We start from the raw sequence: 27,302 nt of genomic DNA on the forward strand, positions 1-27,302 counted from the left end.
TTAAAAGTGCTTCAGCTGGTGACAAGTTTTTTTAAAGTTTTAGAGTGACCAAGTCAAAGTCTTGTGCTTCATCCAATACAGTTTTGCTAAAGGACAGGATGTCTTTAGTTCATGGGAGTAAACAAACAGAGTCAGTATAATTTTGTGAAAAAATGGGCTAAGATATCAAAAATGATCTGAAGTGTTTACATGCAGCGACTACTGAATAACATGGTCCAAAATATTGTAACCAGATATTAAAAGTAAGGTTCCCAAAACATAACAAAAGATCACTCCTTTATTTTAATATTCACAGAAAAATAAATACATGGCTTTTGGAAGGAGGGGGAGTAAAAAACGGAAAAGCATTGAGACATATAAGGGTTATAGACTGGCCATGTTAGTTGCCAACCACATTTCACTACAAAGACTCCTTACAGGGTATAAGACCATTGACCTTCCCAGGAAGTTTTTGATAACACTTCCTTTTCTATAATTCTGTGGTGTAACTATCATGGTGCAATATTGCTGCTGTCATACTACTAATGACTGAAACATAGGGGCTTATTTATGAAGGGTCCGCGGATCGAAGTTTCAAAGTTTTCGGGATTTGCGCCACTGTGACAGGTATATAACTGGGGATAGTGTTGCACTCGTTGGATTGTGGTGCAGCTGCACTGGCTTTCATGCGATAGAAATAATGGGGACCAGCCATCAGCCGATCCCCCACATATAATATTGTTGGGGTTATGCTTCATCACAAAGGTCACCAAAACAGTAATGTCCACTAATGAAAGGTTTATTTAACCTGTTAGAGCTCCTTGTTCGATATATTGGACGCTGAGCGCAGTGGCTTAACTCTCAGCGTCCGATATATTGAACACAGAGCTGATGCCGGTTCAAGATATGGGGTGTGTGGCTCCAAGCCTAAGTGTTGGTCTGGTACCAAAAAAGATATATAGGGCAACAAAGTACTCAATTACATATTGCTCATGATCACTAAGTAGTGAAAAATATTAGGTAAACTTTATTATTAAATATGGCCATCAAAAAACATTAAAAACATAAATTAAAATTCCACAGAGACAAGAGTGTGGCAATGGTCAACAGTATTTTAGACATATCACAAGCATTATCCAATGCATATCGATCAAAACAGATAACAGTGTATTCAATTTTGGTTATAATCAGTATATTACCCACCCGGGTGTTGCATAATACCAAAATTTGTCAGCCACTAAGTAAATGACCACCGCCACAGCACCCCGACGCACGTTTCGCCGTCGCTTCCTCCAGGGGGTGGAGGACACATTGCCACAAATACTGTTGACCATTGCCACACTCTTGTCTCTGTGGAATTTTAATTTATGTTTTTAATGTTTTTTGATGGCCATATTTAATAATAAAGTTTACCTAATATTTTTCACTACTTAGTGATCATGAGCAATATGTAATTGAGTACTTTGTTGCCCTATATATCTTTTTTGGTATTATATGCTTTTGTATTGGTAATAGGAGTAGTATACCTAGTTTTGGGTTTATCTTGTTTTTTGGTATTTATTAAGTGTTGGTCTGGTGTCCTTCCCCTGTTGTTGTCTCAGGACTGGGTTAGAGACGCTGGAGGACTTCTGCTGTAACTTTACAGACTGTATGGTGAGGATAACCGGCATCGGGAGTTGCAGGATGTCAGCTGTAACCTACCACTGACATCCCCAAGTAACACCGTGGTGTTTAACTGATTAAATGCCGTGGTCTTTCCCCCACGATGCCAAACCCCCCACTCAAACTCAGTTTTCGGGGGCCGACGATCATTGCTATTGCAGCCCTGGGGTCTGATCAGGATAGGCTGACACTGCTAATACCCTGCAGAGCCGTAGCAGCATCGACTCAGCGCCGTACTAGTACAGTGCTGAGCACTAATCGCGGAAGCCTGCGTTGTACTAGTAACATAAGACTGGTTATCCTCACCATACAGTCTGTAGAGTTACAGCAAATGTCCTCCAGCATCTCTAACACAGTCCTGAGACAACAGCAGGAGCAGGACACCAGACCAACACTTCAGGCTTGGAGCCACACCCCCAGCTCGGCTAAACCTCCTGGCAAATACGTGCAAGGCAACACCTGACCTGGATACATGGGAGTAGTCATCCCACCCAGCACTGGCTACTCCAGTAAAAGCAGTCCCGGATCAGCTGCAGCAGGCAACTATACTACTTTTAAATAAGGGTCAGAAACCTAAGGTTACTGACAAAGATTAGCAGCTTACTTCACTGGGGCCAGGCACCTCGGTGACACGTATAGGCCCTCAACCACGATACCTTGAGATATATATATATATATATATATATATATATAGATATATATATAGATATATATATATATATAGATATATATATATATATATATATATATATAGATAGATATATATATATATATAGATATATATATATATAGATAGATATATATATATAGATATATATATATAGATATATATATATATATATATATATATAGAGATATATATATATATATAGAGATATATATATATATATATATATATATATATATATATATATATATATATTTTTTTTTTTTAATATATATTATCTCTTCCTTTACATAATTAATTATTTTTATGGCACAGGAGTTGGGGGGGGGGGGGGGGACCTTCTGTGTGGCTTTTTAAATGTTTTTTTTTTTGTCCGTGTGGCTCTGTGAGAACTGTATATTTTATCTGTACACACTTGGAGTTCATAAGTTTTTTGATCATGATTAATATTTATTTTTTAATTAGATGATTAAAAAATGAAAATTTGTGCACCATTTTTGAAGTCGTTTTTTTTTTTTTTGTTGTACAGGATTAATACAATTATAGTTTTGTATCCTGCATTTGTACTGGTCTGAAGGTCCAATGTTTGTGGGGGTTTTTTTTTTTCAAAGGATTGGTGATTTTTGTGGTTTTTTTCAGCTTTATTTTTTAATATAAAACTTTATCAATTTTTTTTGTTTATTACATTGTCCCACAAGGGGACATTCACATGAGAAGGTTTGATCTTTTGTATATTTATAACACAGCCGAGTGATGGCACAAACAAGGCAATAGGTCCTGCAATCGACTAATGTGGGGCTTTAGAAAGTTATTGCATTAGAAGAAATGCCCTTAATGACCGCTATAAAAAGCCAATTCATCAGTCATTTAGGGATTCATGTACTGGTCCATAGAGCTTCTCCCGCCTGAATTACTTTTGTAGCCTCCTAAAAGAGAGGGGCTATGCAAAAGTACATGGAAGAGATCTCACATACTTTTCCACTAGAGTGCTCTGAATCAAGCTACAACCCAAGAACAAAAATACATTTTATACAGTCCTGCTGCTATAAAGAACATATACAAAGGTATGTTTACACAGATCTCCAGCACCTACCCGCCACTCTTCATTTCTCCATAGTCAAGTCTGCTGACAGATTCCCTTTGTCATTTGAACCAGTGCTTCATCTTTATTTGACATATTCTATCCAGCCTCAATGTAGAATATAAAGAATTGTTTCATGATTTTGAATTTCAGTTTAAGGTGTCCATTATTTTATTCCATAACAGAAGACACGATCTGACAACTCCTAGAGGTTGTGTAAGCTTGGCTTTAAAGCCTTTGCAAGAAAATACTAAATCCTAACCGTAAAGGGATACTCGGGGGACAGATTGTGATTGAAGATATATGGGAATGTTAGAAAACTTCATGTACGTTGGCATCTCTTGTAAGGCAGTGGTCCTCAATGGTGAATACTCTAGCTAGGTTTTTCCCTCTGAACAGAGCTGGATGGGTTAGGATTACGGCCGTGTGCATGAGGCCTTACGGATAAGCAGGTATTTTTATGTATTTCGTTTTTTCGCCTGAACCTAGATATATTGGATCTGTAATTGTAGACTAATAATAAAAGTTTGAAGAATCACCATCTTTAGATCTTACAAGTCTGGGGATTTAGTTCAATGTTAAAAGTCACAGTCCAGTGAGAAAGAGACACTACCATTGTTCTTCTGTGACATTTGCGTTCAATTACTTAGTTCTGCACTCCAGCTGCTTTTATTAAAGAAGCTTGGCGTAAGAATAAAAGAACTTTTGAAGATTTTTGGAAAACCAGTGTTAAGAATATTAGGAACTTGAATAGAATGTGAGTCTGCCTCTTGGTATTCTCAACAGTCAATATTTACACAATGTTTAGCTATTATTATTTTTCCTTTTTTCAAATGGTAATTGCAAATTTTTTTATCTTTTGATTTAAAAAAAAAACTAATTTAGACTTGGACTTAGATAAGATGTTTCTATATTTAATTGTATTATGGTTGGTTTTTCATCAATACAACAAATACATTTAATAAAAAAGGGGTCAATGTGATGCATGTAATATATTTTTTGAATATTGAAGGAAAAAAGGTGAACATTGTGAAAAAAAACACATACCTATTTTTATATACCATTTAAATCATTTATCCTCTACCTTGGTGATCTACACAATCTGGCCGCAATTCCCAGCGCAGGATCGACAGTGAACCTCGGACATGAAGGTGAGATGTGGTCGGATTTAGCAAGTGGGAACGGAGAGAGAAGATGAAATCCAAAGGAGACCTTTTATTTCTAACCTAAGAGGAGGTGGTGAGAATGTCCATCTGCATTTGTAGCTAAAGATATAATATGGAGTAGAGCACTGACTTGTTTTGGTTTTATGAAATTTTTAATGTACATTTTTTAGGCCACGATAAGCCCTCTCCATACAAGGTTGGCATTTGCTGCATATTGCAGCAAATGCCCAGTGGTAACACCCGCTGTCGGTCCTGGCACCGATCACAGGTGTTAACCCTTTAAATGCTCATGGCAAAGCTGCCAGAGGCATTTAAATTCTGGCGGTGCTTGGGTGCAGCCATCTTGGCTAGGATCGCCACCCTCTGTGACGTCATTGGGGGGGTGTTGATCGGCTGCCGTGACCCGAGGAAGACTTGAGGCTGTCTGGTTTTAACCCATTCACTGCAATGAGCCATTTGCACATTGTAATTAATGATGTGGAAAATCCCCATATTCTGCCATACTGTTGTGTTGCACGCCTTATGTTAAAGGTGCACCACAAAAAAAAAAGTTGGTGAACTCTTTCAGGCCAGTGCGGGAAAGCGACAGATTTATAATTTCTGTTGCACGATCTTAGTGAATCGCCACACCCAGCATTATACACGGAAATAGCACTTTTAGTGCATTTTCCGACTTTATAAGTAAATGTGCTCCATAGTGTGAACGCAGCATAGCACCATTTTCACAAAATGCGATTGAATCAGTCACGACTGGAAAATCTCATCCCTGAACACAAACTTGTGTACACCTAAGTGCTTATGTCTAACAAGTAACAACAGGTGTTTTTTTTTTTAACATGTATTAGCTACTTGTTGAATAAAAGCATCTAGTTCTAAACACATCTGTGCTCAGGGAGGAGATATTCAGGATGCGCTTCATAAGGGTGATGCCACACGTTGCATTTTTGGACCATTTTAAAGCCTGCGTTTTCAGTCCGTTTAACCCCTATGCGCACCTGGACATTATAGTACGTCCCTGCGGGTAGATCCTGTGCTGTAACGTCCCGCTTCTGGAACCGGTACCACAAGCAGTGGTCTGTACAGCTGACACCGTACAGCTAACACCCGCAATCGGAACCCCTTCCTCCTATGGATCGGATCTCACGTGTCGCTTACCAGGGGAACCGATCCACTTCAGGGCAGCCCCGAGGTCTGCAAGACCCCCTTCTGGGTCTGACTGTAAACTGTCTGCGCATGCGTCTGCTCTACAAAGAATTGGTTTTGTAGAGCAGTGAATTGGACTTGAACCAGAGCATCGCTGGTTCAAGTTAAAGTATATTTAAGTAAAAAAAGTAAAAAACACAAACGTTTACACATTAGAATAAATAAAAAATAAATACATAAAAATATAAGCCCCTAAAATGTCACTTTCCCATAAAAACCCTTAATAAAGTATAAAAAACACAAACACACAGAAAACCGCCACATATTTGGTATTGCCGTGTCCTTAACAATCTGAATAATAAAACAGAATCATTACTAGACCTGCATGGTAAACGCCAGGGAAAAACACACAAAAAACGTTCTAAAAAAAGATAATTTTTAATACCTTTTAAAAAAATGCTCTTAAAAGTGATTAAAAAATGTTACTAACTCTAAAATAAGACCACTAAAAGGAACAACTCTTCTCGCAAAAAATGAGCCCCTAACCAGATTTGTCAGACGAAAAAAGTTCTGCATATGAAAAGATGGTGATGCTAAAATGAGCAAGATTTTCTCCAAATTAGTTTTATTCAGTAAAATTTAATAAAATTCACAAAATCCCCACATATTTGGTATTGCTACGTCCGTGACAATCTGCATAATAAAACAAAATCGTTACTGGACCCGCTAAGTGAACCCAGTAAAAAACAAAGATAAAAAAAGATGATTTTTATTTAATACCCTTTAAAAAATGCTCTAAAAAGTGATAAAAAAATGGTGAAAATTTTTTCTTATGGGCTTGGATTTTACGGCTTTCACTTTGCGCCCCAAATGACATGTCTACTTTATTCTTTGAGTTAATGCAATCACGTGGATAACAAATTTGTATAGGTTTTTATGTTTTCATACATTTACAAAAATTAAAACCACCAGTACTAAATTTTTTTAAATTTTATTTTACCATCTTCTGGCGCTAATAACATTTTCATACCTCCTTGTATGGAGCTGTGGGCGGTGTCATTTTTTGCGACTTAATTTTTAGTACTGTAGGACCATTTGATCACTTTTTATTACATTTTTTATATTTTTCAAAATGGCAAAAAAGTGCCATTTTCGACTTTGGGCGCTATTTTCTATTAAGGGGTTAAACGCAGTGAAAAACCATTATTATATTTTGATCAGGTATTTTTGGCAATATCTAATGTGTTTATCATTTTTGCTGTTTATATTTATGACTTATAGGCAAAGGGAGGTGATTTGAATTTTTATGTTTTTTTATTAGAATTTGTTTTAAACTTTTTTGAATGTTTACTATTTTTCAGAGCACCTAGGGTACTTTAACCCTAGGTCGTTCGATTGATCCTACCATATACTGCCATACTACAGTATGGCAGATTTTTGGGGGTTTTTCCTCCTCATTAATCACAATGTGCAACTAGCACATTGTAATGAATGGGTTAAAACGAGATAGCTGTCATAGCAATGGATTGCCGCTGCCTGATGATGTTGACTGGTAAGTCTTTGCTGCAATATGTCCGTGATACCTCTCCATGCACCCAGCGCGCGTCGGGAAGGTGTTAAGTATCATCATAGTATCATCATAGTTTGTAAGGTTGGAATAAGGCACAGGGTCATCAAGGCCGACCTAAAACATTAAACAAATGTTTTTATTTTACCATAACCCGTGATGTTTTTGTAAAAGTTCAAGAGGAGCCTGGCTGCCTTTCTTGAGAACAAAGTATCCACCATAACAACCTCCTGTGAGAGTTATACATTCTAGCTTCCTTTCTAGTCAAGAGTCCCGGTCTATGACAATGGTAGAACCACCTCTCCTCTAAGCTTAGAGGATGCCTTCTTGTCCTATAAAAAGCACTTTGGAGGTATACTGGCCACTAAGGTCCACAGAAATAGAGAAAATAATTTCACTATGACCGGAGCTCCCAATATTCTTCTTCTCCTGGAGCTCCCAATCCTCAGTTTCTCCTGCTGAAAGTATGTCACCATTCAGACTAGCACCATCGCACTCTCATCATCCTCCTTTAATTATATTGTAGCTGGAAGAAAATATGCAGGCAGATGGTGTGGTACGTTCCAATAAAGTTAAAATTTATTTCAGTTCATCATACTCACAAGAGTCCATTAAAAATGCGCATATCACAAATTCACATAACGGACCGCTAGCTTTCCTATCCGCCCCACCCAGAATTTTGGGAGCTCCGGTCATAGTGAAATTATTTTCTCTATTTCTGTGGACTTTTTCAAAGACTGTGTGGACCGGTCTTATACCGTGAGTAGCTCCTTAAGGGGCAAACTGTGCACCACGAACAACTGTGTTTCTGGCCACTAAGGTGTTTGTACAGTGGAATGAGGTCTCCCCTCAGCCGTCTTTTTTCCTCGTTACCCAATTTTATCAATGTTTTTATTCATATGTTAGAACACATGGACGCCTACAACTGTATTGGGGTAATAAGATTTAAGAACTGCATCAATGAGCTCCAATAAACAACTTTAGTAGTCTTAGTCTTAGAAGTGTCTTAGATCACACTGTAAACCGTTTTAAGTCTTGGGGCAGCACACTGGCTCAGTGGTTAGCACTACAGCCTTGCAGTGCTTGGGTCCTAGGTTCAAGTCCCATCTAGGTTATGTCCCTTCTAAACAGCATGCATTCAATGGAATCAACAGCTATAAACCTCAACATTTAATAGACTAACTACACTAAACCTATAAAAAAAACAACAACATTCAAACCTGTCATCAGACTTTTTCTGGCTCCCTCATGTCCCCATAGAGAATAGTGTACTTATTTCCAAGTTTTTAAAAAACTAGTTTTGCTGGCGGCATCTAAAAGATTTAACACCCGGGATGGGTGTTAGCGGGGGGTGTTTGCTGCATTATGCACAGAGCCCTCAACCTGGGAGCCCTCGTCATACACTGCTGCACCATGACATTGGGGAATGTCATGGTGGGGCAAGGGGTTAAAAATATTACAAATGACACTTGTGCTTTCAAAGTAATAGAGCAACAACTCGCCTGCCACGACATCACTTAGCTTTAGTTGTAACTCAGTGGTTTACTGACAGTATGCTTTTTTTCCTTTCAGTACCTGGATATCTTAGCAGTAATATTCTGGAAAATATTTCAGACGGCATCGAAGATCAAATCAACTATAAACAAAAAAGAAGTCGTAGACATGCAAGTGACGATGATTACAACATTGAAGTCCTGCTCGGTGTTGACGACTCAGTTGTACGATTTCATGGAAAAGAATACGTTCAAAAATATCTTTTGACACTTTTAAATATTGTAAGTAATGTTTCTTCTACAAGTTAGTGTACATTTTACATTGTTTACATTGTGAAAGCATTACTTCTCTTTGCAGAAATAAGTTACTCTGTGTAATCATTGAGAACACTGTTTCAGGACAATTTAGGACTTTTAATATTAATTTTCTGAAAATTTAATCAAAACCGTTGTGTTGAGAACCAGCTGCCATAACTGACTTCTACATCCCCTAAGCTTCTATGGAATTAACAAATCAATGAGTTTGTTTGTCTTGCTAGCAAGAATGCAGCAGAAATTTCAGAGACAAAAGTAGATTAAGAAGAGAGGATATGATTAAAGGGGATGGATTTCGTTCTTTAATACAGCACATGATGCACTGATTTTCTGTAGGAATTCTACCCCACATGCAGTGAAGTTATCATTCATTTTCTAGACTTGTCGATAGATATATATATAGAGAATGAAGTTGTCAAAACGGAAACCTATTCTAATCCAATGGATAGCAATAGTTTTATGGTTCAATAAGAGATGGCAATAGTTTTATTTTAATGAATCGTTGCCATCCCCCAAATGTGGTTGAATGGAATTCCGAAGATCCAATTCTTCCAACACAGATGAAACTTTACGCATTTCCAGTTTTTTTTCAGGGAGGAATCCGCAATACACTGAAGACAAAAATAGACTTGCCAACAAACATGACTTTGTTTTGCCATATTTTGATGCTAAAAAACTTCATACTACAGTGTACAAACCTGTGTAAGGTGTAACTTTTTGCAGGACGATATGTCGTTTTCTTTGCTACAATTTTGGGGACTGTACGTCTTATTCATTATTTTTTCAAAAATCTTTTGTGGGTTGAAAAATGGCAAAAAAATGTTGATTCAGAAATATGGGCCCTACTTCCTGTTAAAGGGTTCACCGCTGGGAATAACAGTTATTAGATTTTGATAGATCGGAACTTTTGGGACAGGCAACACCTGACATGTTTGATTTTTTTTAAATTTTTATATCAGTTCTAGGGCAGATGGGGTAATTTGAATGTTTAGGGGATTTTTTTTCTTTACAGTTTTCTAGCCCCTCCCCAAGGTTCTTTTACCCTTGTGGGTCTCTTCATACACTACTGTATTGCAGTATATGGCTGTTTTGCTATGCTTCTGTAACCACCGGCACACCTGAGATTGGTGCCATCACTGATTGCGGGTGTTAGCCACGTGTGTTTTCTGCAATTTGCAACAAACACCCGGGCTGTATGGCCCTTGAGCCTTCTCCATAATCCCCCACAAGCCCACCCACTCACTTTTATGCCGGTTAGATGCAAGGGGTTAATGCTCCTGTCAGCTGTAATAAATGGGTTGTAATAAAACATCTTTAATGATCTGAATCAAGGAACATTTATATAACATTGTCAGGAAATTTAATGGGAACCTGTCAGCAGAAATTGATCCAATAAAACACTACCAGTATGTTGCCAAGCAGCTGAACATCTTCCAGATTATATATCTTTCATGACCCAGTGTGGCGGCATCATCCAGAAAATCCACTTTAAAGTGAGATGTAAACTGGTTGTATAAAGTCAAGGAGGCGGTTATTTTAACACTGAAGTCAAGCTCTCTCTTCCTCAGAAAGCCCCCTACACTGTAATTGAAGGTCCTGCTTCCAGAAACCTCACTAAACAGATCTCCTGAAGTCCGATACCTGATGTCAATAACAGAGGAAGAGGTGTCCAGATCCCCCTTGACACCGCTTCCTTAACTTACAATCAATTTACACATCACTTCAAAGTTGATTTTCTGGATGATGCCACCACACTGCACCATGAAAAAACAAAAAGGTATTACGCTGCTTGACAACATACTGGTAGTGCTTTATTAGGCCAATTGCTAATGACAGGTTTCCTTTAAAGGTCACTCCCTATCACATCACTGTGAGATGGGTCTCTAAAGTATTGAAAAACATACATCGGTTCTGGACATGGTTTTAATAAAATTACCTTTCCTCCAGCACCATTGTTCTTTTAGGTATCTGTATACATTTTTAATACTACCATTTTTTAAGTAATTTTAAATACAGGCAGTCCCCGGGTTACGTACAAGGTTTGTTCTTAAGTTGAATTTGTATGTAAGTTGGAACTGTATATTTTATAATTGTAGCCCTAGACAGAATTTCTTTGGTCTCTGTGACATTTGGATTTTAAAAATGTTGGGATGTCGTAAGAACAAGTATTAACAATTAAGATTCAATACAGACACCTTTAATAACCGGTATAGCTGTTTATTGTAGCCTAGAGCTAAAGTACAGTAAATTACTAATATCCAGAGGTCTGTTGTAACTAGGAGTCGTCTGTAAGTCGAGTGTTCTTAAGTAGGGGACCACCTGTATTTCCTTTAACGTACATACAAATTTGGTATATGTAGAATAAGCATATCCTCTGAAACAAGGACTCTTCCCCTGTGTAAGTATGTATTTATGTATATCTTTTATATATACCTTTCATTGTAAAAGCATAAATATCCTTTACACATTTTTTCTAAATTAATGAAGATCATACTATCTTACAAAGTCCAAAATTTTTGAATGCAGACCAGCACCTTGCAGACATGATATAAAGTTTAAAAAAATCTTTATTTAGTAATCAAACATATCGCATGGCAACAGTGAGAGTAACTAGGAACAATATCATAAGCGGTTCAGGTCAGTATTTATGTGGTCCGTACCATAATGTATGCAGTTTCTGCTTCTAATGGAAACTTTATGCATGTGTAACAGCTTGCAGATCAGTGTTATTTCTGTAATTTAATACTGCAGTATAGAAGGCTTTAGATAAAGATTACAGGAATGAAAACTCTCTTAGGTCCCTTCTCAGGGGTTCCCCTGGGTTCTCCACCCCTTCAAATGAGGTGTTAACAAAGAAAGTCCTGCTGCGATCTGGACGATGGAGAACACTGGTAAAACATAAGGCATGTTTTAGTTCTTGAAATATAATTATTTTCCAATTCTTGGGGCTGTTCCCTAGAATCACATTGAAAGTCCTTGAAGAGACTAGTAAAACAAAACTAAAATATCTTTTCAGGATCTAGCTGTAGGACCATAATATATTTGAGAGAATAGACCTAAAAATATACATTTTTCAAACCTTTTATCTGAGTGTTTCAGGCATGAGATAAAATCATAAGCGAGTAGGGGTTCCACAAGATTAAACGTTATATAAACATAGATGAGAACTCAACAATGCTGTTGAAACACTAGTGTTAAGAGATGTAAATGAATTGGAAGCATCTCCAGGTCCAGGTTGGTGAAAATGTTTACCATTGGTAGCTGGTCATACAAATTAGACCTTAGGAGCAAAAGATATTTAAAAATTGTGGACCATTAGGACTTTGAGGACAGAGGCTGTAGTCCTCTGGATTGGGTGATTCCACTAACATAGACATGGGCTGTATTTGGGGTGGAATTCTCTGCTTACAAGAAAACATTGCAAATGTCTACATTTTAGGTGAACTAGGCAAAGTTAACCTCCTCTAAGATGAGAAGGTAATATTGTTGATACTAGTATATTAGTATATATCAATTGATAACTGCTGCAGAAGTTCCATTTAATGACAGGTGCATGTGGCTGGAGACAGGATTAAACTGCAAGATTGTTGTAGATGTCTTTGATAGAATGCTTCAACTTGCAAAGTCAATGGTCTCTTGTAGACCATGTCCATTCTGAAAAGAAATAATAATGGTCTTTTCCCAAAAAGTCACAGAAAACCAGTGTGACCTACTGCTTTCTCCTCTGCTCCAGCACTGTGTTTGACATAGATCGGGACACGGTCGAAACTTTACAGTCACTTTTTGAGAATTATCCTGTGGTCCTGTGAGTGCAACCGGAATATCTACTAACCAATGCCTATTGGATTGCTGAATAAAACTGCATGTATAACAAAAGTCCTGAAAAACCTTAACTGAAAGAGCTGCAAAAGATAATTTTGCCGAGGAAAGCTAGTTTTATTTCCCCCAGTTGCGAAAGTTTTCAGGCTTTTTGCAGTTTTTGTGCATGTATGCTAATTTGGACATAAGTTTATCCAGAAGAGACAAAAAAGACTTTGTACCGTGTTAGCCAGTGGTTAAATAAATAAAAGGTGAGAGTCCTCAGTTGTTAATACATTTTATTGGCTAACTGAAAAGGATGATTATAGTTGCAAGCTTTCACGGCTAGTTGGGTCTCTTCATCAGGCATGGTGATCAGGTTACTACACCTCATGAAAAGACGAAACTAGTTGTGAAAACTTATAATTCTCATCATGATGCAGGTGTTTATGTCATATTACAAATCTTTTGACAGGTAGATTCCCTGACTTCTGGGAATAATTAAGTTGTGAAGAAAAGTTTTTTTGACATGCTGTGAGATGTTAGGGGTTGTAACCGACTACCGACGCCCACCTTAGATTCGATCGGTGCTCCCTGTGGGGTCATCGGGGGATATCAATTAGACAACCAAGGGTTAAAATACTGATATAAATATGAATAGTAAAAATCATAAACATGTGAGACATCGCATATAAAAATATAATAATGGTTATTCCCGGCGTTTAACCCCGTAATGGAAAATAGCGGCCAAAGTCGAAAATGCCACTTTTTAGCCATTTTGATAAATGTAAATAATTCAATAAAAAGTGATCAAAAGGTCACACAGTTCTTAAAATGGTAGCACTGAAAACATCATCAAAAGTTGCAAAAAAAAATGACCAAGACTCCATACACCAAAATATGAAAAAGTTATTAGCGCCAGAAGATTTGAATATTTTTTTTGTACAGGAGGTTTTAATTTTTTTGTAAAATGTATGAAAACTTAAAACCTATATAAATTATGTATCCCTTTCATCGCACTGACCCATAGAATAAAGTAGACCTGTCATTTGAGATGCACTGTGAAATTTGTAATATACAAGCCCACAAGAAAATGGGGCAAATGCATTTTTTTCACCAGTTTCACTGCATTTGGATTTTTTTCCCGCTTCCCAGTACACGGCAAGAAATATTAAATACCATCACTTTGAAATGCTATTTGGTACACAGAAAACAAGCCCTCACACAGCTCTTTACATAGAAAAATAAAAAAGTTATGGATTTTTAAATGTGGGGAGTGAAAAATTAAAACGCAAAAACAAAAAAGGGCCTGGTTCTTTAAGGGGTTAATAATGTGATGCAGGATAGTAGGCTACTAAAAATGTTTGGTTGTTATCACATAGATTTCAGGAAGGGGATCATTGAGTACCAGTGAGAACTGTGACATGGTTATTGGAGGTTGTTATTACTTACAGGAGATTAATATTCAGAACTGTGGACGTGTAGATCAATATGTTGCCAGAATAGCACTTTGATTGGTGTATCATATTTTTTGTTGTGTTTTTACCTGTTCAATGTGTCTGGATGCAAAGAAACTTATGACAAGGGTTAATGTGTTACCATAGTAACAAATATACTTTTGTAGCTGCAAAATTTGTTTAAACTTCTAATGTAATTACCGGACAAGTAAAATGTCAGACCTGAATTTAGCTGTACTGTTTCTAAAGATCAACTGGAGATCTGCTTTACTTGAGACATTTTGGAAGCAGATGGTGTACATTATCCTATATATCACAATATGTATTACCTCAGCATGTATTGCTCTGCTGTGACACAAAAGAACATATTATCTATTTTATATTATATTGATTAAAGTTTGGTGTGACTTTGGCTCTTTATTCTTTGATATGTAAAACACAGCACACACTATTAATTTTGCAGCAGAAACTCATTAGGCATAATAGGCACTATAGTATTCATTTACTAGTGTAATCTTCACTTCAAAACCAGATAAATACAATAAATTAGATAAATAACTAAAGCTGTTAGCTAAAATATCTTGCATGAAAGGAAATTACATATGATTTTCAGTTATCATATTACAGCAGAATGTGCTGAATGAGTAATATTTATCAATCTGGACAGATGTCTTACAAACCTTTACACTTCAGGTGATTCTTAGTTATGTAGGTGAAATACAGTCAACTAAATCCTATATTCTATGTGGTCCTATAGGAAGTTGCTTTAATGATATATTTATTCCTCTATAATGATATATTAATTTCGTGGTATGGGATCCATCTTCTGGCCATGACTGGTAATACAGCTGTAATATTATTTGTCCAGGAAGGGAGTGTTTGAGCGTTAACCAATCAGAACTGTTGTGTTATTATTGATAGTCCTGATATGCCCTGAGGTTCCTAATTCGTGGATATCTGGAAGTTCCAGCCATAGGGAAGGTTAACTGATATTCCCTTTGGGTTGCAAGTGCAACACCGTTGTCAATACTTGCAATTGTTAAGTTTTTGACCGATGATGTTGCTGCAATGTAAACTGGAGTGTGATTGGAGAGGTTCTACCACCTGACCAGGAGAATAAATCCCCTGGGAAGGGAGGAGCACAGGTCTCTTTAAGCACATGCTTTCATCAGCAAGGTCTTTACCACCAGTTCTCTTGAAGAGCACAAGGTCTTAGCACATGCTCTCAGCACATGGACTGAGTGAAGAGAGAGAGTGTTTAGTTCACCCACAGTACTGACACTTAACTTAATCCTGAGTCAGGAGACTCCGATCCAGAGCTGCAGCTTCCACAGTTTGGACACAGCTCCATCCCAGCCTGCGTCTACTACCAGGCTGGTGTACTATTCCATTCCATTCCATGAGCACTCCAGTAATCTGAATCTGCTGTGAGACCGTTTAGGCCCGTTGAATGCTGTGGTAAAATAAAAAATCGTGAGTTATTTTGCACAACGTTGCCTCCGTCTGATCCCTGGATACGGCTGTCACCACCACGGGCTCCCCATCCATTATCTTGGGTACTCATCCTATTGACACTTAGGCAACCCAGGGCGAACCAGTACATCAGCCTATTCCTCCATATTTCTTGCACACATCATCTGCTGCAGACCTGCCAGGCTGTAGGAAAGCCCTCCGGTCCCCATACCATGACATCAGCGTGCTCAATGCCGCAACCACCAGCCACTCTGGTATTCTGGGCCCCGGCTGTCTCCAGGCCCCAAGAAAAGGCTAGGCCCTGGTGGTGGATGTTGCACAAGCTAAAGAAGAGTCTCGGACCTCCATGTCTGAGGACACATGGCCAGTAAGTTAAGCCTCCCCTCTATCATCTACCTTGGGGATCCCTAACACACGCATACACTCTTAGTGTTCCAGGGGTAAACCCCAATGTAATGCTGCCTCCCACTCTTCTTGCAATCCTGTTTTACCTGTACCAAGTAACCAGTCTAGCGCTAGGGTGATAAAGCCAGCCATGGGAATCCAGCTGCCCCCATGTCATTAGGGCAAGTCCCCAATGGATGTTACATTAGACTCATATTGGCACAAACGCCTCTTATTAACTGTCAAGCACCAGGATGGAAGGGATGATTTGCCTTGTTTTGTAGCATCAGGACATCAGCAACTTTTGAGTTATATAGTTATATGCAGACAGTCCCCAGGTTACGTACATAAAAGGTTCTTAAGGCTTGTTCTTAACCCTTACAGAACTTGTCCCTTTTTCGATTTTGCGCTTGTTCTTTACTCCTCTCATTTCTAAAGCAATTACTTTTTTTATGTTTACATTTACAGAGATATGTGATGGCTTGTTATCTGCAGGACAAATTGTACTTTTTAGTGGTGCAATTTAATATTTCATGCAATATGCTGAAAAGCTGTAAATAAATTCCAAGTGCAATGAAATTGACAAAAAAACACATTTGTGGGGTTTTCTTGTGGGCTCTGTTTTTACGGGTTTTATTCTGCACTCCAAATTCTACATTAAATCCAGGTATAAATATCATGTAGTAGAAAGAAAACGTGTCACTCACCGGTTTCTTCATGGAAACATTTCTTTATTTCATTTAGGGCGACAGGTACAGGGAGGATGCATGCCGTGGCTGGCAAAGGAGTGGCCGGCAATTTGGCCTGGTGGGCAGCAGTGATCACGGGGCTTGGTATCAGGAGCGGAGACCTTTTCTACAGCCTGGCAGGTCTGTAGTAGGTGGTGTATGCAAAAAAATGGAGGAAGAGGCTGGCAGAGTAGGTTTCTCCCTGGGGCAACCCCATTACATGGATGGGGATTCCTGGTTATTTAGGATGGGGGCGCCTTTGGTGATATACAGCCGCATCCAGGGGTCATTCTTCAGTTTTTAATTCAGCAAAAAAGCAGGCAAAGGTTTTAAACATCAGCAGACTTCAGGTGGTTAGCGGTAGCTGGTTGGAGCAGATCCGCAGGAAGGTGGTTGCTTACAGCCTGGTAAAGTATCTTCAGGCTGGGCTGGCTGTAGAGGAACAGAGTCCTAATCAAAAACAGATTTTATGAAGTTTGTTAAACCTTTGAGATCTTTTATAGTAAATAAAACAAAACATAGGTAAAATATAGAATGGTATGATTTTGTCAGTAATACACCTCTGATTTTAGGGCTAAATGAATGTAACTAAAGGGGTAGAAGCCATAAAAGTATGTTTATATTTGTTAATTGTATTTTAATCTAAATGTGTATACATATGTGAATAACTTTTAATTACACAAACAATTTTCATTATTTGCTGGGATGTGCTTAAAGTGGACAACCCCTTTAACTATTTTTTGGGGGGGGGCAAGGGAGTTGTAAAAAAAATCCATTCAGTTATTGATTTCAACCTTTTTTTTTCTTTTTTGGTGTACACTGTACACTATAAATAACAAGTTTTCTTTATTCTATTGGTCAGTACGATTATGGAGATACCAAATTTCTATATTTTTTGCTTATGTTTTACTAGTTTTCCTGGATAAAGCCTAATGTGAGAAAAAAAAATCTAATTATTGCATCGCCATTTTCCAAGTCGCATGAACTATTTTTGAGGGACATGTTGTACTTTAGTACTGTACAGTACAATTTCCGTAAAGATACGTTTTTATAATGATTCTTTGATTCATTTAATGTGGGTTAAGATGGGTAAAAATCATAATTTTTTTTGGGGGGGGGTTTTGTAACGCCATCATTGTGTGAGTTTACTAATGATTTTTTTTATTTTATATGTAAATGTTACATGTAATGGGGGCTTTTTAATTTAAAAACTTTTTTTTAAACTTGTCCCACTATGGGTTTGTTCAATAGCTTGATCGTTATTATACACTAACATACGTATGTATTGCAGGGTATTATTACTGTCAGCTTAGGCTGACATACTTCCTGTAATAATCTGTCTGTGAGAGGACCTTACAGGCATTTACTATTGACATCCTTGGGGTCTTAGATCAGACCCCAGGGTTGCCATAACGCCAATAAGAGCCCCCCCAAAACGCTTTGGGGGTACCGATCAAGCCAGGAATCTCCCTGGTTGCATTGAAATGCGGTCATGTTGACCACAGCATTTAAAGGGTTAACACTTTTTGATCAGAGCTATTTTCAACCACGGGTGTTGCACAGGAATGTCCACGGTGGACTACTCTAGTGAAGAGCTGAATCGTCATTGGGTCCATGACGTACTATTGAGGAGCACCAATAGGTTAAAGTGCTGAAAAGTGCATAATAGAGCAACAGATGGCGTGCAAGAGTAATCATGTTTAACTGTAAAAAAAAAAAAAAAAAAATGCAAACAGTTATAGATACGGTATTGAAGGCCGAGGGTGCCATTCAAGTGAAAAGTGCAAATCGGTATTCACCTGAATGCATAAACATACATAAATATTAAATAATGCACACAAAGTGCTCTATAGTGTTGAAAAGGATACCTAAAACTCAAAAACACTAGGAGCTGATCTTATATTCCCCAGGATCTCACAATAAGAACCAGGGTGGTAGATGCAATTAGGAATTGTACATGGTGAAGATCACTCACCATTAACCAAAGACACATGCGAAATAAAACACTCAGATGTTGATTTATATAAAAATATGGGCATACACAAATGCAAGCTCAAAAATATTGTTTTTTTTTTTACAAAGGTTGTGTATGGGTCACCTGAGGTTGTATTTATTTATTTTTTTTCATTTATTTATATGCAAAACCAGAGAATTCAAGGGGGTGTACTTACCTGAGATTACCTGATGGTAGATGACTATTACATACCTTTGTCCCGTCCCATGCTTTGTTATATTTTTGATTGGCCCCATTTCTGTAAAGAATGAGCTCTGCAGAGCATCACAGGCTAACACGGGGACAGGACAGGGAGGTATGTAATAGTCATCTACCATCAGGTAATCTGATTGTAGTTGTCCTTTAAATCTATTTTACTCCTGCAGTTACTAATCTCCTTTGTTGTAAAAGAAACTTTTATACAGTAATTATGGTAATGTGCAGGAGATCTTCTCCATCCTGTGATGAAACTTCATTTGCATATCAGGCACCGGAAGGGGGAAGTGATGATTGGGGGGGAGGTGATTTGGTTTGTGAACAGCCTGTGAAGTTGTACCCCGCCCCCAGAGTTCTCCTGCCTCATTAGCATCATTTTAAAAATTGATTTTAGAAGAAATTAAGCCAAGGATAACAAATATAAGAAGATAACCACACTCATGATGCCTTGATCTATGAGCAAGTGTCCCTAGTTTATCATACTTGATTTTTAATGGCACCAAGTCTAGCTACAATCCCCAATTATAAATCTATTTTCACAGTTATACTAGTTCCAAGAACAACAAAGTACACGTAACACAAAGTTATCATTAAACAACTTTTCGAGGCCAATATCTAACACACTCTGCAGCTGTGTATGGTCAAAGCTGCTGGCAGACTCCCGTGCTACTATGCTATAGCTATGGAGTATTTACAGTGTAAATTTTAGGACATTTAGTTTTTTCCTGAGGCTTAAAAAGGCACAGTTATTCACACTGAGACTCTATTGTTTAAAATGGTATTTTCATTTGTTTTCACACATTAGCCATTTATTGGGTAATTGTTATATAACCTTCGGATAAAATCCCAACTATTTGTGGTTAAATAATAATCTCTATTCATTTGGTGGTTTGGCATTGTAGATAGTTTTTTTTTTTTTTTTTTTTTTTTTAGCATGGACTATTAGAAACAGGAGAGGTTTTTTCCATTTAGAAAAATACTTGATGTGTAAACAGTGAGGTCATCTGGTTTCAGTTGTACAAATCTATGTTTGGGCAGTACAAGGAAGTGGTGCTTGATTTAGGGGATATAAATTACAGGTGGAGGAAAATATATACAGTGTTCTGTTGGCATCAAAGCAGTCAACTATGGGATGGACTACCACAAATGGTATGAATCGCAGAAACTGTGGCAGCAAAAATAGGCTATATGCTAATTTATCTGGAAATTAATGTTGGATTTTTGAGAAACCTTATGGTCGTGTTATGCAAATTAGAGTTTTCAATGTGAGAGATTGATCTAGGGCTAGTTCTGCCTCATTTTTGGTCAGGGACGATTTTTTTGGGGAAATTTGGTGTTCAATGCTTAAAGCGGTATTCCCATCTCGACAGTCACATTTATTTTAATTCATTTGTAAACATTTCTTCAATTGGATGTTATTACAAAATAAATTACCGATGTGAAGATAATTTCTTATAAAAGTAGTCATATGGTCCCTTAGAAACAATACTCTGTCCTTGAATACGACCCCCGCTGCTGGAGTGATTGCACAAACAAAAAGTTTTTGTATATTAAATGTCCAGGAGTTCCAGCAGGTCCCACAGCCATCTTGTGGTAATAAACCCTGATTCCAGGTGGTCAAGCAGAGCTCAATAGCGCACGTCTGGCCATTGCAGAGTGCAGGGTGGTCGTATCCAAAGAAGCTATCTTGTTTCTAAGGGACAACATGGGGACATTTTATTAGAAATTATCTTAACACAGGAACATTTGTTTTAATGACGTCCAATTGAAGAAATGTTTACATATGTCAAGTTAATTAAAATAAATGAGAATGCCCAGATGGGTACACCCGTTTAAATGTATTTTCCCTAAATGGAACCTGTTGCCAGATTTTGTCTCTCTAGACTGAAACATCCTGAGGAAGTGAATGATGTATCCTTTATTGAATTCCCTCTTTTACATTAAATATCACCCTATACCTAAAGAAAATCTCCATCAAAGTCATGTGCATAATAGCATAAAACTGGCCTCCTAGCTTCACCTCAACCAACACATCCAAAATTGTAGACAGGTGCTCCACCTTGATGCGCAAAAAAAACATATTTATATGATTCATAACAATAGTTCTGTAATGTAACCGCTGTCATACTTTTGTGTACTTTCGGTATTAAATACCAGCTCGGAATTGTGTCAATAGTTTTTCAGCATTTTCTTGAGATAATTTTTTCCCCACACCCGTTCTCAAGAAGGTTATACGTTTTTTGGTATTTTATGGTGGGGTCCTTATGGAGAGTTTTATATGTTTCATCGTTGTCTAACAATCTGTTGGCATCTTTTAACCCCTACGTGCACCAGGATGTTATAGTGCATCCCTGCGGGTAGATACTTCCCGCATCGGGACGTTCTATAACGTCCCGCTTCTGGCACTGGCTCACGAACAGAGCCGGCATCAGAAGCAGCGGCTGTCAGAGCTGGCTCAGATCGCGAGTGTTAACCCCTTACATGCCACGGTCAAGCATGACAGTGGCGTGTAAGGGTGTTCCCGCTAGTGATCGGACCCCTGTGCCACTTACCGGGGGATCCAATCCTCTTCTGGGCAGCCCCGAGGTCCTGAGCAGCCAGACCCCTTCAGGGGTCTGACTGTAAACTTTCCGCGCATGCTTCTGCATGCTTAGACAGTATACACTGCTCTACAATGAATAAGTATTGTAGAGTGTATTGGACTTGAACTAGCAATTGGAGCATCGCTAGTACAAGTTTGTATAAGTAATAAAAGTTAAAAACACTAAAGTTTAAACATTGGAATAGATAAAAATAAATACATAATAATATCACCCCCTTAAATGTCACTTTCCCACATAAACAATTAATAAAGTGTGAAAAACACAAATACACAACCCCCCCCCCCCACACATATTTGGTATTGCCGCATCCGTAACAATCTGTATAATAAAACAGAATAGTTACTGGACCTGCACGGTAAACGGCAAAAAAAAAATGAAAAAAAAAAGTTCCAAAAAAGATAATTTTTAATTAATTAAATTAATTTAAATTTAATACTTTCAAAAATGCTCTAAAAACTGATTTAAAAAGGTTACACACTCTAAAATAAGACCACTAAAAAGAACAACTCTTCTTGCAAAAAATAAGCCCTTAACCAGATCAAACTATGTGAAGCCTTTTTTTTCATTCAATCAGTTTCAAATGTTTAGTTTTCCATCCAAAATGAATGTATTGTCAAAAAATATTACAATTTGTAGACCGCACCTCCGTTTTGTTTTGCTTTTTCATATATTGAAGGGTGTAGTTTCCATAACGGGGTCATTTACGAGTCTAGCTATTATTTAGGCCTCTTACAGTCAATTAAAAGATAAGCAGGTCCATCTAAATACGGGTTTTGCTGATTTTCCCAAAAATTTTAAAAATGGCACCCAAATTCTGGGCCTCATAACATTCTGGTAAAATATGCCAACATAAAGCAGACATTTGGGTAATGTAAGTTATGAATTGATTTGGGAGCTTTGACTATCTGCATCAAAAGTAGAGAATTTAGAACTTTGACATTTTTGAGAATTTTTCAAAATTTTTGCCAAATTTAAACACAGAAGATTTCATCCAAATTTTTAAACTTATTTGAAGTACAATGTGTCACGATAAAACAATCTCAACATCCCTTGAATATCTTATAGTGTTCCAAAGCTAAAACCACTTATAGTGACACAAGGCAGATTTGAAAAATGGGACCGCGTCCTAAAGGCCAAAATAGGCTGAGTCCCATAGGGGTTAAATAATAATCTTTTGACATTATAAGTTACCCCTGCTTTTAATTGTAAGGGCCTTCATTTCTTCCTTTGTCAGGTTGGGCATAACTCGCCTATAAACTAATGCTTTTACGTCTTTAATTACTTGTGTATGAAAAAAGTCTAAACTATTCCTTGCCTGACCTTCAGCGCACACACTTAAATACATTTAAATAAATACCTGTGCAAACCATTCCCCCCCCCCAAAAAAAAGGTGCGCAGTCCAACTAAAGTGCACATGGCAACCCTTAGTAAACGAGCCCCACAGTGTTTACATTGCATTTTGAAATCAGTGCGTGTTTGCTGTACTATGCAGCAAACACCCAGCTTGAATGAGGAGGGCTCAGCCGCAATGTGTTTTTCACACATATTGTTCTTCACATACTATTGTGAAGAACACCGTTCGGCATGCAAGTCTTCGGATAAGTTAGCAGATGTACGGAACATCTGCAATGTGTTCTTCACTGTGTTCTTCACTTAAATGATCCTGTGTTCACCGTGTTCACTGTTTTCATTGTATTCTTCACTGTTCTTCACTGTGTTTCCTTAAGTAAATGCTCGATCTCAAGCAGGCGAGTGAGATACTTGTTCAAGTACGCTAATACTCGAACGAGCATCAAGCTTGGACGAGTATACTCGCTCATCTCTAATACAAATACATCAATCATTTTATGTGTCCAACTACTTTTGATATTTACAATTGTTGCTTAGGGAGCAACACAAGAGGTCCTTGTGACCAGTTAAAATTTAACTTTTACTTCAGTATTCCTTAAAAAGAAGGGGATCACAATGTGAACATATATATATGAGCCTTGACATAAGTGTCAGAGAAAAAGAGGAGGGGAAGTGGGGTTTCAATGCGAGGTAACTAATAGAGAAGACGTCTTTGATCTAAATGCAAGAGATCGACTAGTAATCAACCGGTCATCTCATAAATTAACAAAAGAACAACTAACTCTATTAAGAAGAGGCCTCTCTTTTACCCCTATTCCACACTTTGACAAATTCTTGTGGATCAAAGATATAAACCTCTTCGCTCGGAAGCTAGCCCTTCACAAAAACTTCACATCGCCTGTAATGCCCGATGAAAGTGAACATGACATTGACACACGTCTACTTAATATTCTTGAACAATTAGAACAAGAAAATCTTGAAACCCCTGACTCTATCCAAGCACCACTTACAAATCTTAAACCGAAGTCGAAAATGACGCCCCCCTTTTCTCAGTATGCAAATATTGATACCTTTGTCACCATCATGACACAAAAGTTGGAGGAGTTCAAACCTTCAAAGAAAAAGATTGCCTCAAATTTAAGTAAAGCTGAACAAGATGCCCTTGAGGAACTTAGGTCTCTCGACCAAATTATAATAAAACCCTCAGATAAGGGTGGAAACATCGTACTTATGAACCGATCAGAATACGTATTAATGGCAAAGAAACTATTAAATGATCGAGAGACTTATGAAATTTTACATCATGATCCCACTCCTGAATATCTAGCCGACCTAGTCGAAATACTTTTGAATGCCAAAGAGAAAAAATTTATAACATCTGATGAATACAAATATATGCTAAATAATAAACCTACAATAGCCACGTTCTATGCGCTCCCAAAAATTCATAAAGCTATATCTCCGATCCCAGGTAGACCTATCGTCTCTGGTAATGATAACCTAACACAAGGTATCAGTAGCTATGTAGATAAAATCTTACAACCTTTTGTGGTAGCATTACCCTCTTTTCTAAAGGATACCAAGGACGTCATAGCAAAACTTCATGACGTCACAGTTACCCCTAACACTTTTCTGGCCAGTCTCGATGTCGAGACCCTATATAGCAGTATACAGCATCAACTAGGGATCCAGGCAATACAATTTTTTCTTAATACCAAGGGCACACAATATCACCAACATAATGATTTCACGATCACCCTTCTTACTTTTCTGCTCACTCACAATTATTTTTTGTTTGGCGGTACCCTCTACCACCAATTGAAGGGTACCGCCATGGGTACCATCTGCGCTCCAACATACGCTAACCTATTTTTAGGCTGGTGGGAGGACCAGCACGTCTTCACTGAAGAAATGTCTTCTTTCACCAAACATATTGCCTTCTGGGGAAGGTACATAGATGACGTGCTGGTCCTCTGGGAGGGTGACATCCCCACCTTCCATAATTTTGTGCAAACCTTAAACACCAACAACATATCTATGAGATTCACCTCCGAAATTAATCCCAGCACCATTCACTTCCTTGACCTCACCATTTTTAAAGACCACCTTGGACACATACAAACCACGATCTATCGAAAAGAAACTGCCACCAATAATCTGCTTAACTGGGCAAGTTGGCATCCACATTCTCTTAAAAAAGGCATACCTATAGGACAATACCTCAGAGCAAGGCGTAACTGTTCTACGGAAACAGACTTCGAAAATGAATGTAACAGCTTATATAAAAGATTTAGAGAAAGGGGATACCCTAAAAAAACGCTACACAGAGCATACCAAAGAGCCAAGACCACAAAGAGGGAAAAGCTTCTAATAGATAATTTTACGCAAAAAAACTCACACCAAGTGAGATGCATCGGTACATACGATGCACACTCACAGGATGTAATGGCAATCTTGAAAATGCTTTGGCCGATCTTAAGCAATGACAATGATTTGAAATCTGTCCTACCCCCTCTCCCTAGCATCACCTATAGGAGAGGCAACAATCTAAGGGATCTTTTGGTACACAGCCATCTAACTGATCAGATATCTAAAGGCAGCAGCTGGTTACAGAGCATTGTAAAGGGCTCCTATCCCTGTGGAACATGTACCTTCTGTAAATATATTCCCAAAACAAAGACTTTCACTAACCCGTCTGACAATCAAAATTATGTGATAAAAAAGTTTGTAAACTGTAAAACCACTAACGTTATCTATGTGGCGAAATGTAACTGTCCCAAACTTTATGTCGGCAAAACGACACAAGAATTTAGGAGGAGGATCTCAGCACATCTTAGTGCTACCCGCACAGGTAAAGATACCTCACTGGCCAAACACATACGCCTAAAACATGATGGAGATATGGAACATATTCGTTTTTGGGGAATTGACACCCTGAAAAGCGGCCCCAGAAAAGGCAACATCGACCGTCGCCTAATGCAATTAGAGGCGAGATGGATATATAGACTCAAAACCCTGAGTCCCTTAGGCCTAAATGAAGGCTTTACCTTTACACCTTTCATCTAATGCAACTCTATATAATCTTTGAAAAATCTTTCTAGATATAGCTGGAAAATAACCTAAGAATATATATATCTCTTGATATAAGATATTTTTAACGAAATCGTCCCCTTCCACCTTCTAAAATCATATGTTAGGTCTCTAATAAAAAGAGACACAAAGATACTATATCCAGCAATCGACTATCAAGTAGCCAATACGAGCAGTCAGTAAGTGGCCAGCAATCGATTAATAATTAACCCACATAAGAGGTTTCTTAAAAAATTGTTCCTCTTAAATGCGGGCACTTATTCATTCCAAAATATCCTGAGAACAGCGACCCACTTACCTTTAATTACCCCAAGTTATTTCTAAGTCCACGCGCTTGCGCTAAAGAAGCGCAGTGAACTTTAAGGGTTACTACTACCCCGACACGTAGATTCTTCAATCAGAAATGAGGAATCGCAAGTTGGGTGTTCCCACCCACCTGCCCCCTCCTCACTCGATGACGTACTGCACACTGATAGGTTGAATACTCTTCCCCTCCTACCCAGTGACGTATTGCCTACTGATAGGTGAATAGGACGCACACCCCTGATGACATCACATCAAGAAGTGATAAGAATGGGACGAGCCGCCTGAGCTCGTTATTTCAGCCCCGATACCCCCTGAGGACGCCATGCCAATGGCGAAACATGTCGGGGGGGCTGCCTGAGCCTATTTTTAATTGATGGCAATTTATGTGGAGACTCATTTAGGACTGAGGGTCGCACTGCAGAGACCAATAGCCCAGTAATACATGCCAACGACTATCAGTGTATCAATGTGTTGTGTGGATGGTGTGATTTAGTTTAAAATCAAGTATGCTATTGCTTGTGGTATGAAAATATACCAGTCCCCAGAGGTGAATAGGTATATCCTATAGCAGTGATGGCGAACCTTTTAGAGGCCGAGTGCCCAAAATGCAACTCAAACCCAACTTACTTATAGCAAAGTGCCAAGACAAAAATTAAAAAAAAAAAAAAAAAACACATAGGTGTTTTATATAGGGACTTCTGTAATAAACGTTAAAAAATCCTGGCAGTGTACTGTCGTCCGCTGCTCGCCTAAAACTGTTGTATACTGTTCAGGGGAAGGATTGGGGCAGAGCTCAGGTACACCTGCAGCTGATAACCAGCATTATAGAGA

General features: G+C 38.2%; 1 protein-coding gene across 3 annotated transcripts in view; it reads left to right on the forward strand.

Annotated features, from left to right (window-relative positions):
* Nucleotides 1-27,302, forward strand: part of LOC140126382 (A disintegrin and metalloproteinase with thrombospondin motifs 2-like) — a 347,949-nt gene that overhangs the window by 114,529 nt on the left and 206,118 nt on the right. For all 3 annotated transcript variants that reach the window (XM_072145781.1, XM_072145779.1, XM_072145782.1), the window contains one exon: nucleotides 8,838-9,040. In XM_072145781.1, the coding sequence (XP_072001882.1) occupies nucleotides 8,838-9,040 (203 nt within the window). The remainder of the gene's footprint in view (nucleotides 1-8,837; nucleotides 9,041-27,302) is intronic.

This window comes from Engystomops pustulosus, chromosome 4 (assembly GCF_040894005.1).
Source record: "Engystomops pustulosus chromosome 4, aEngPut4.maternal, whole genome shotgun sequence".
NCBI lineage: Eukaryota > Metazoa > Chordata > Amphibia > Anura > Leptodactylidae > Engystomops > Engystomops pustulosus.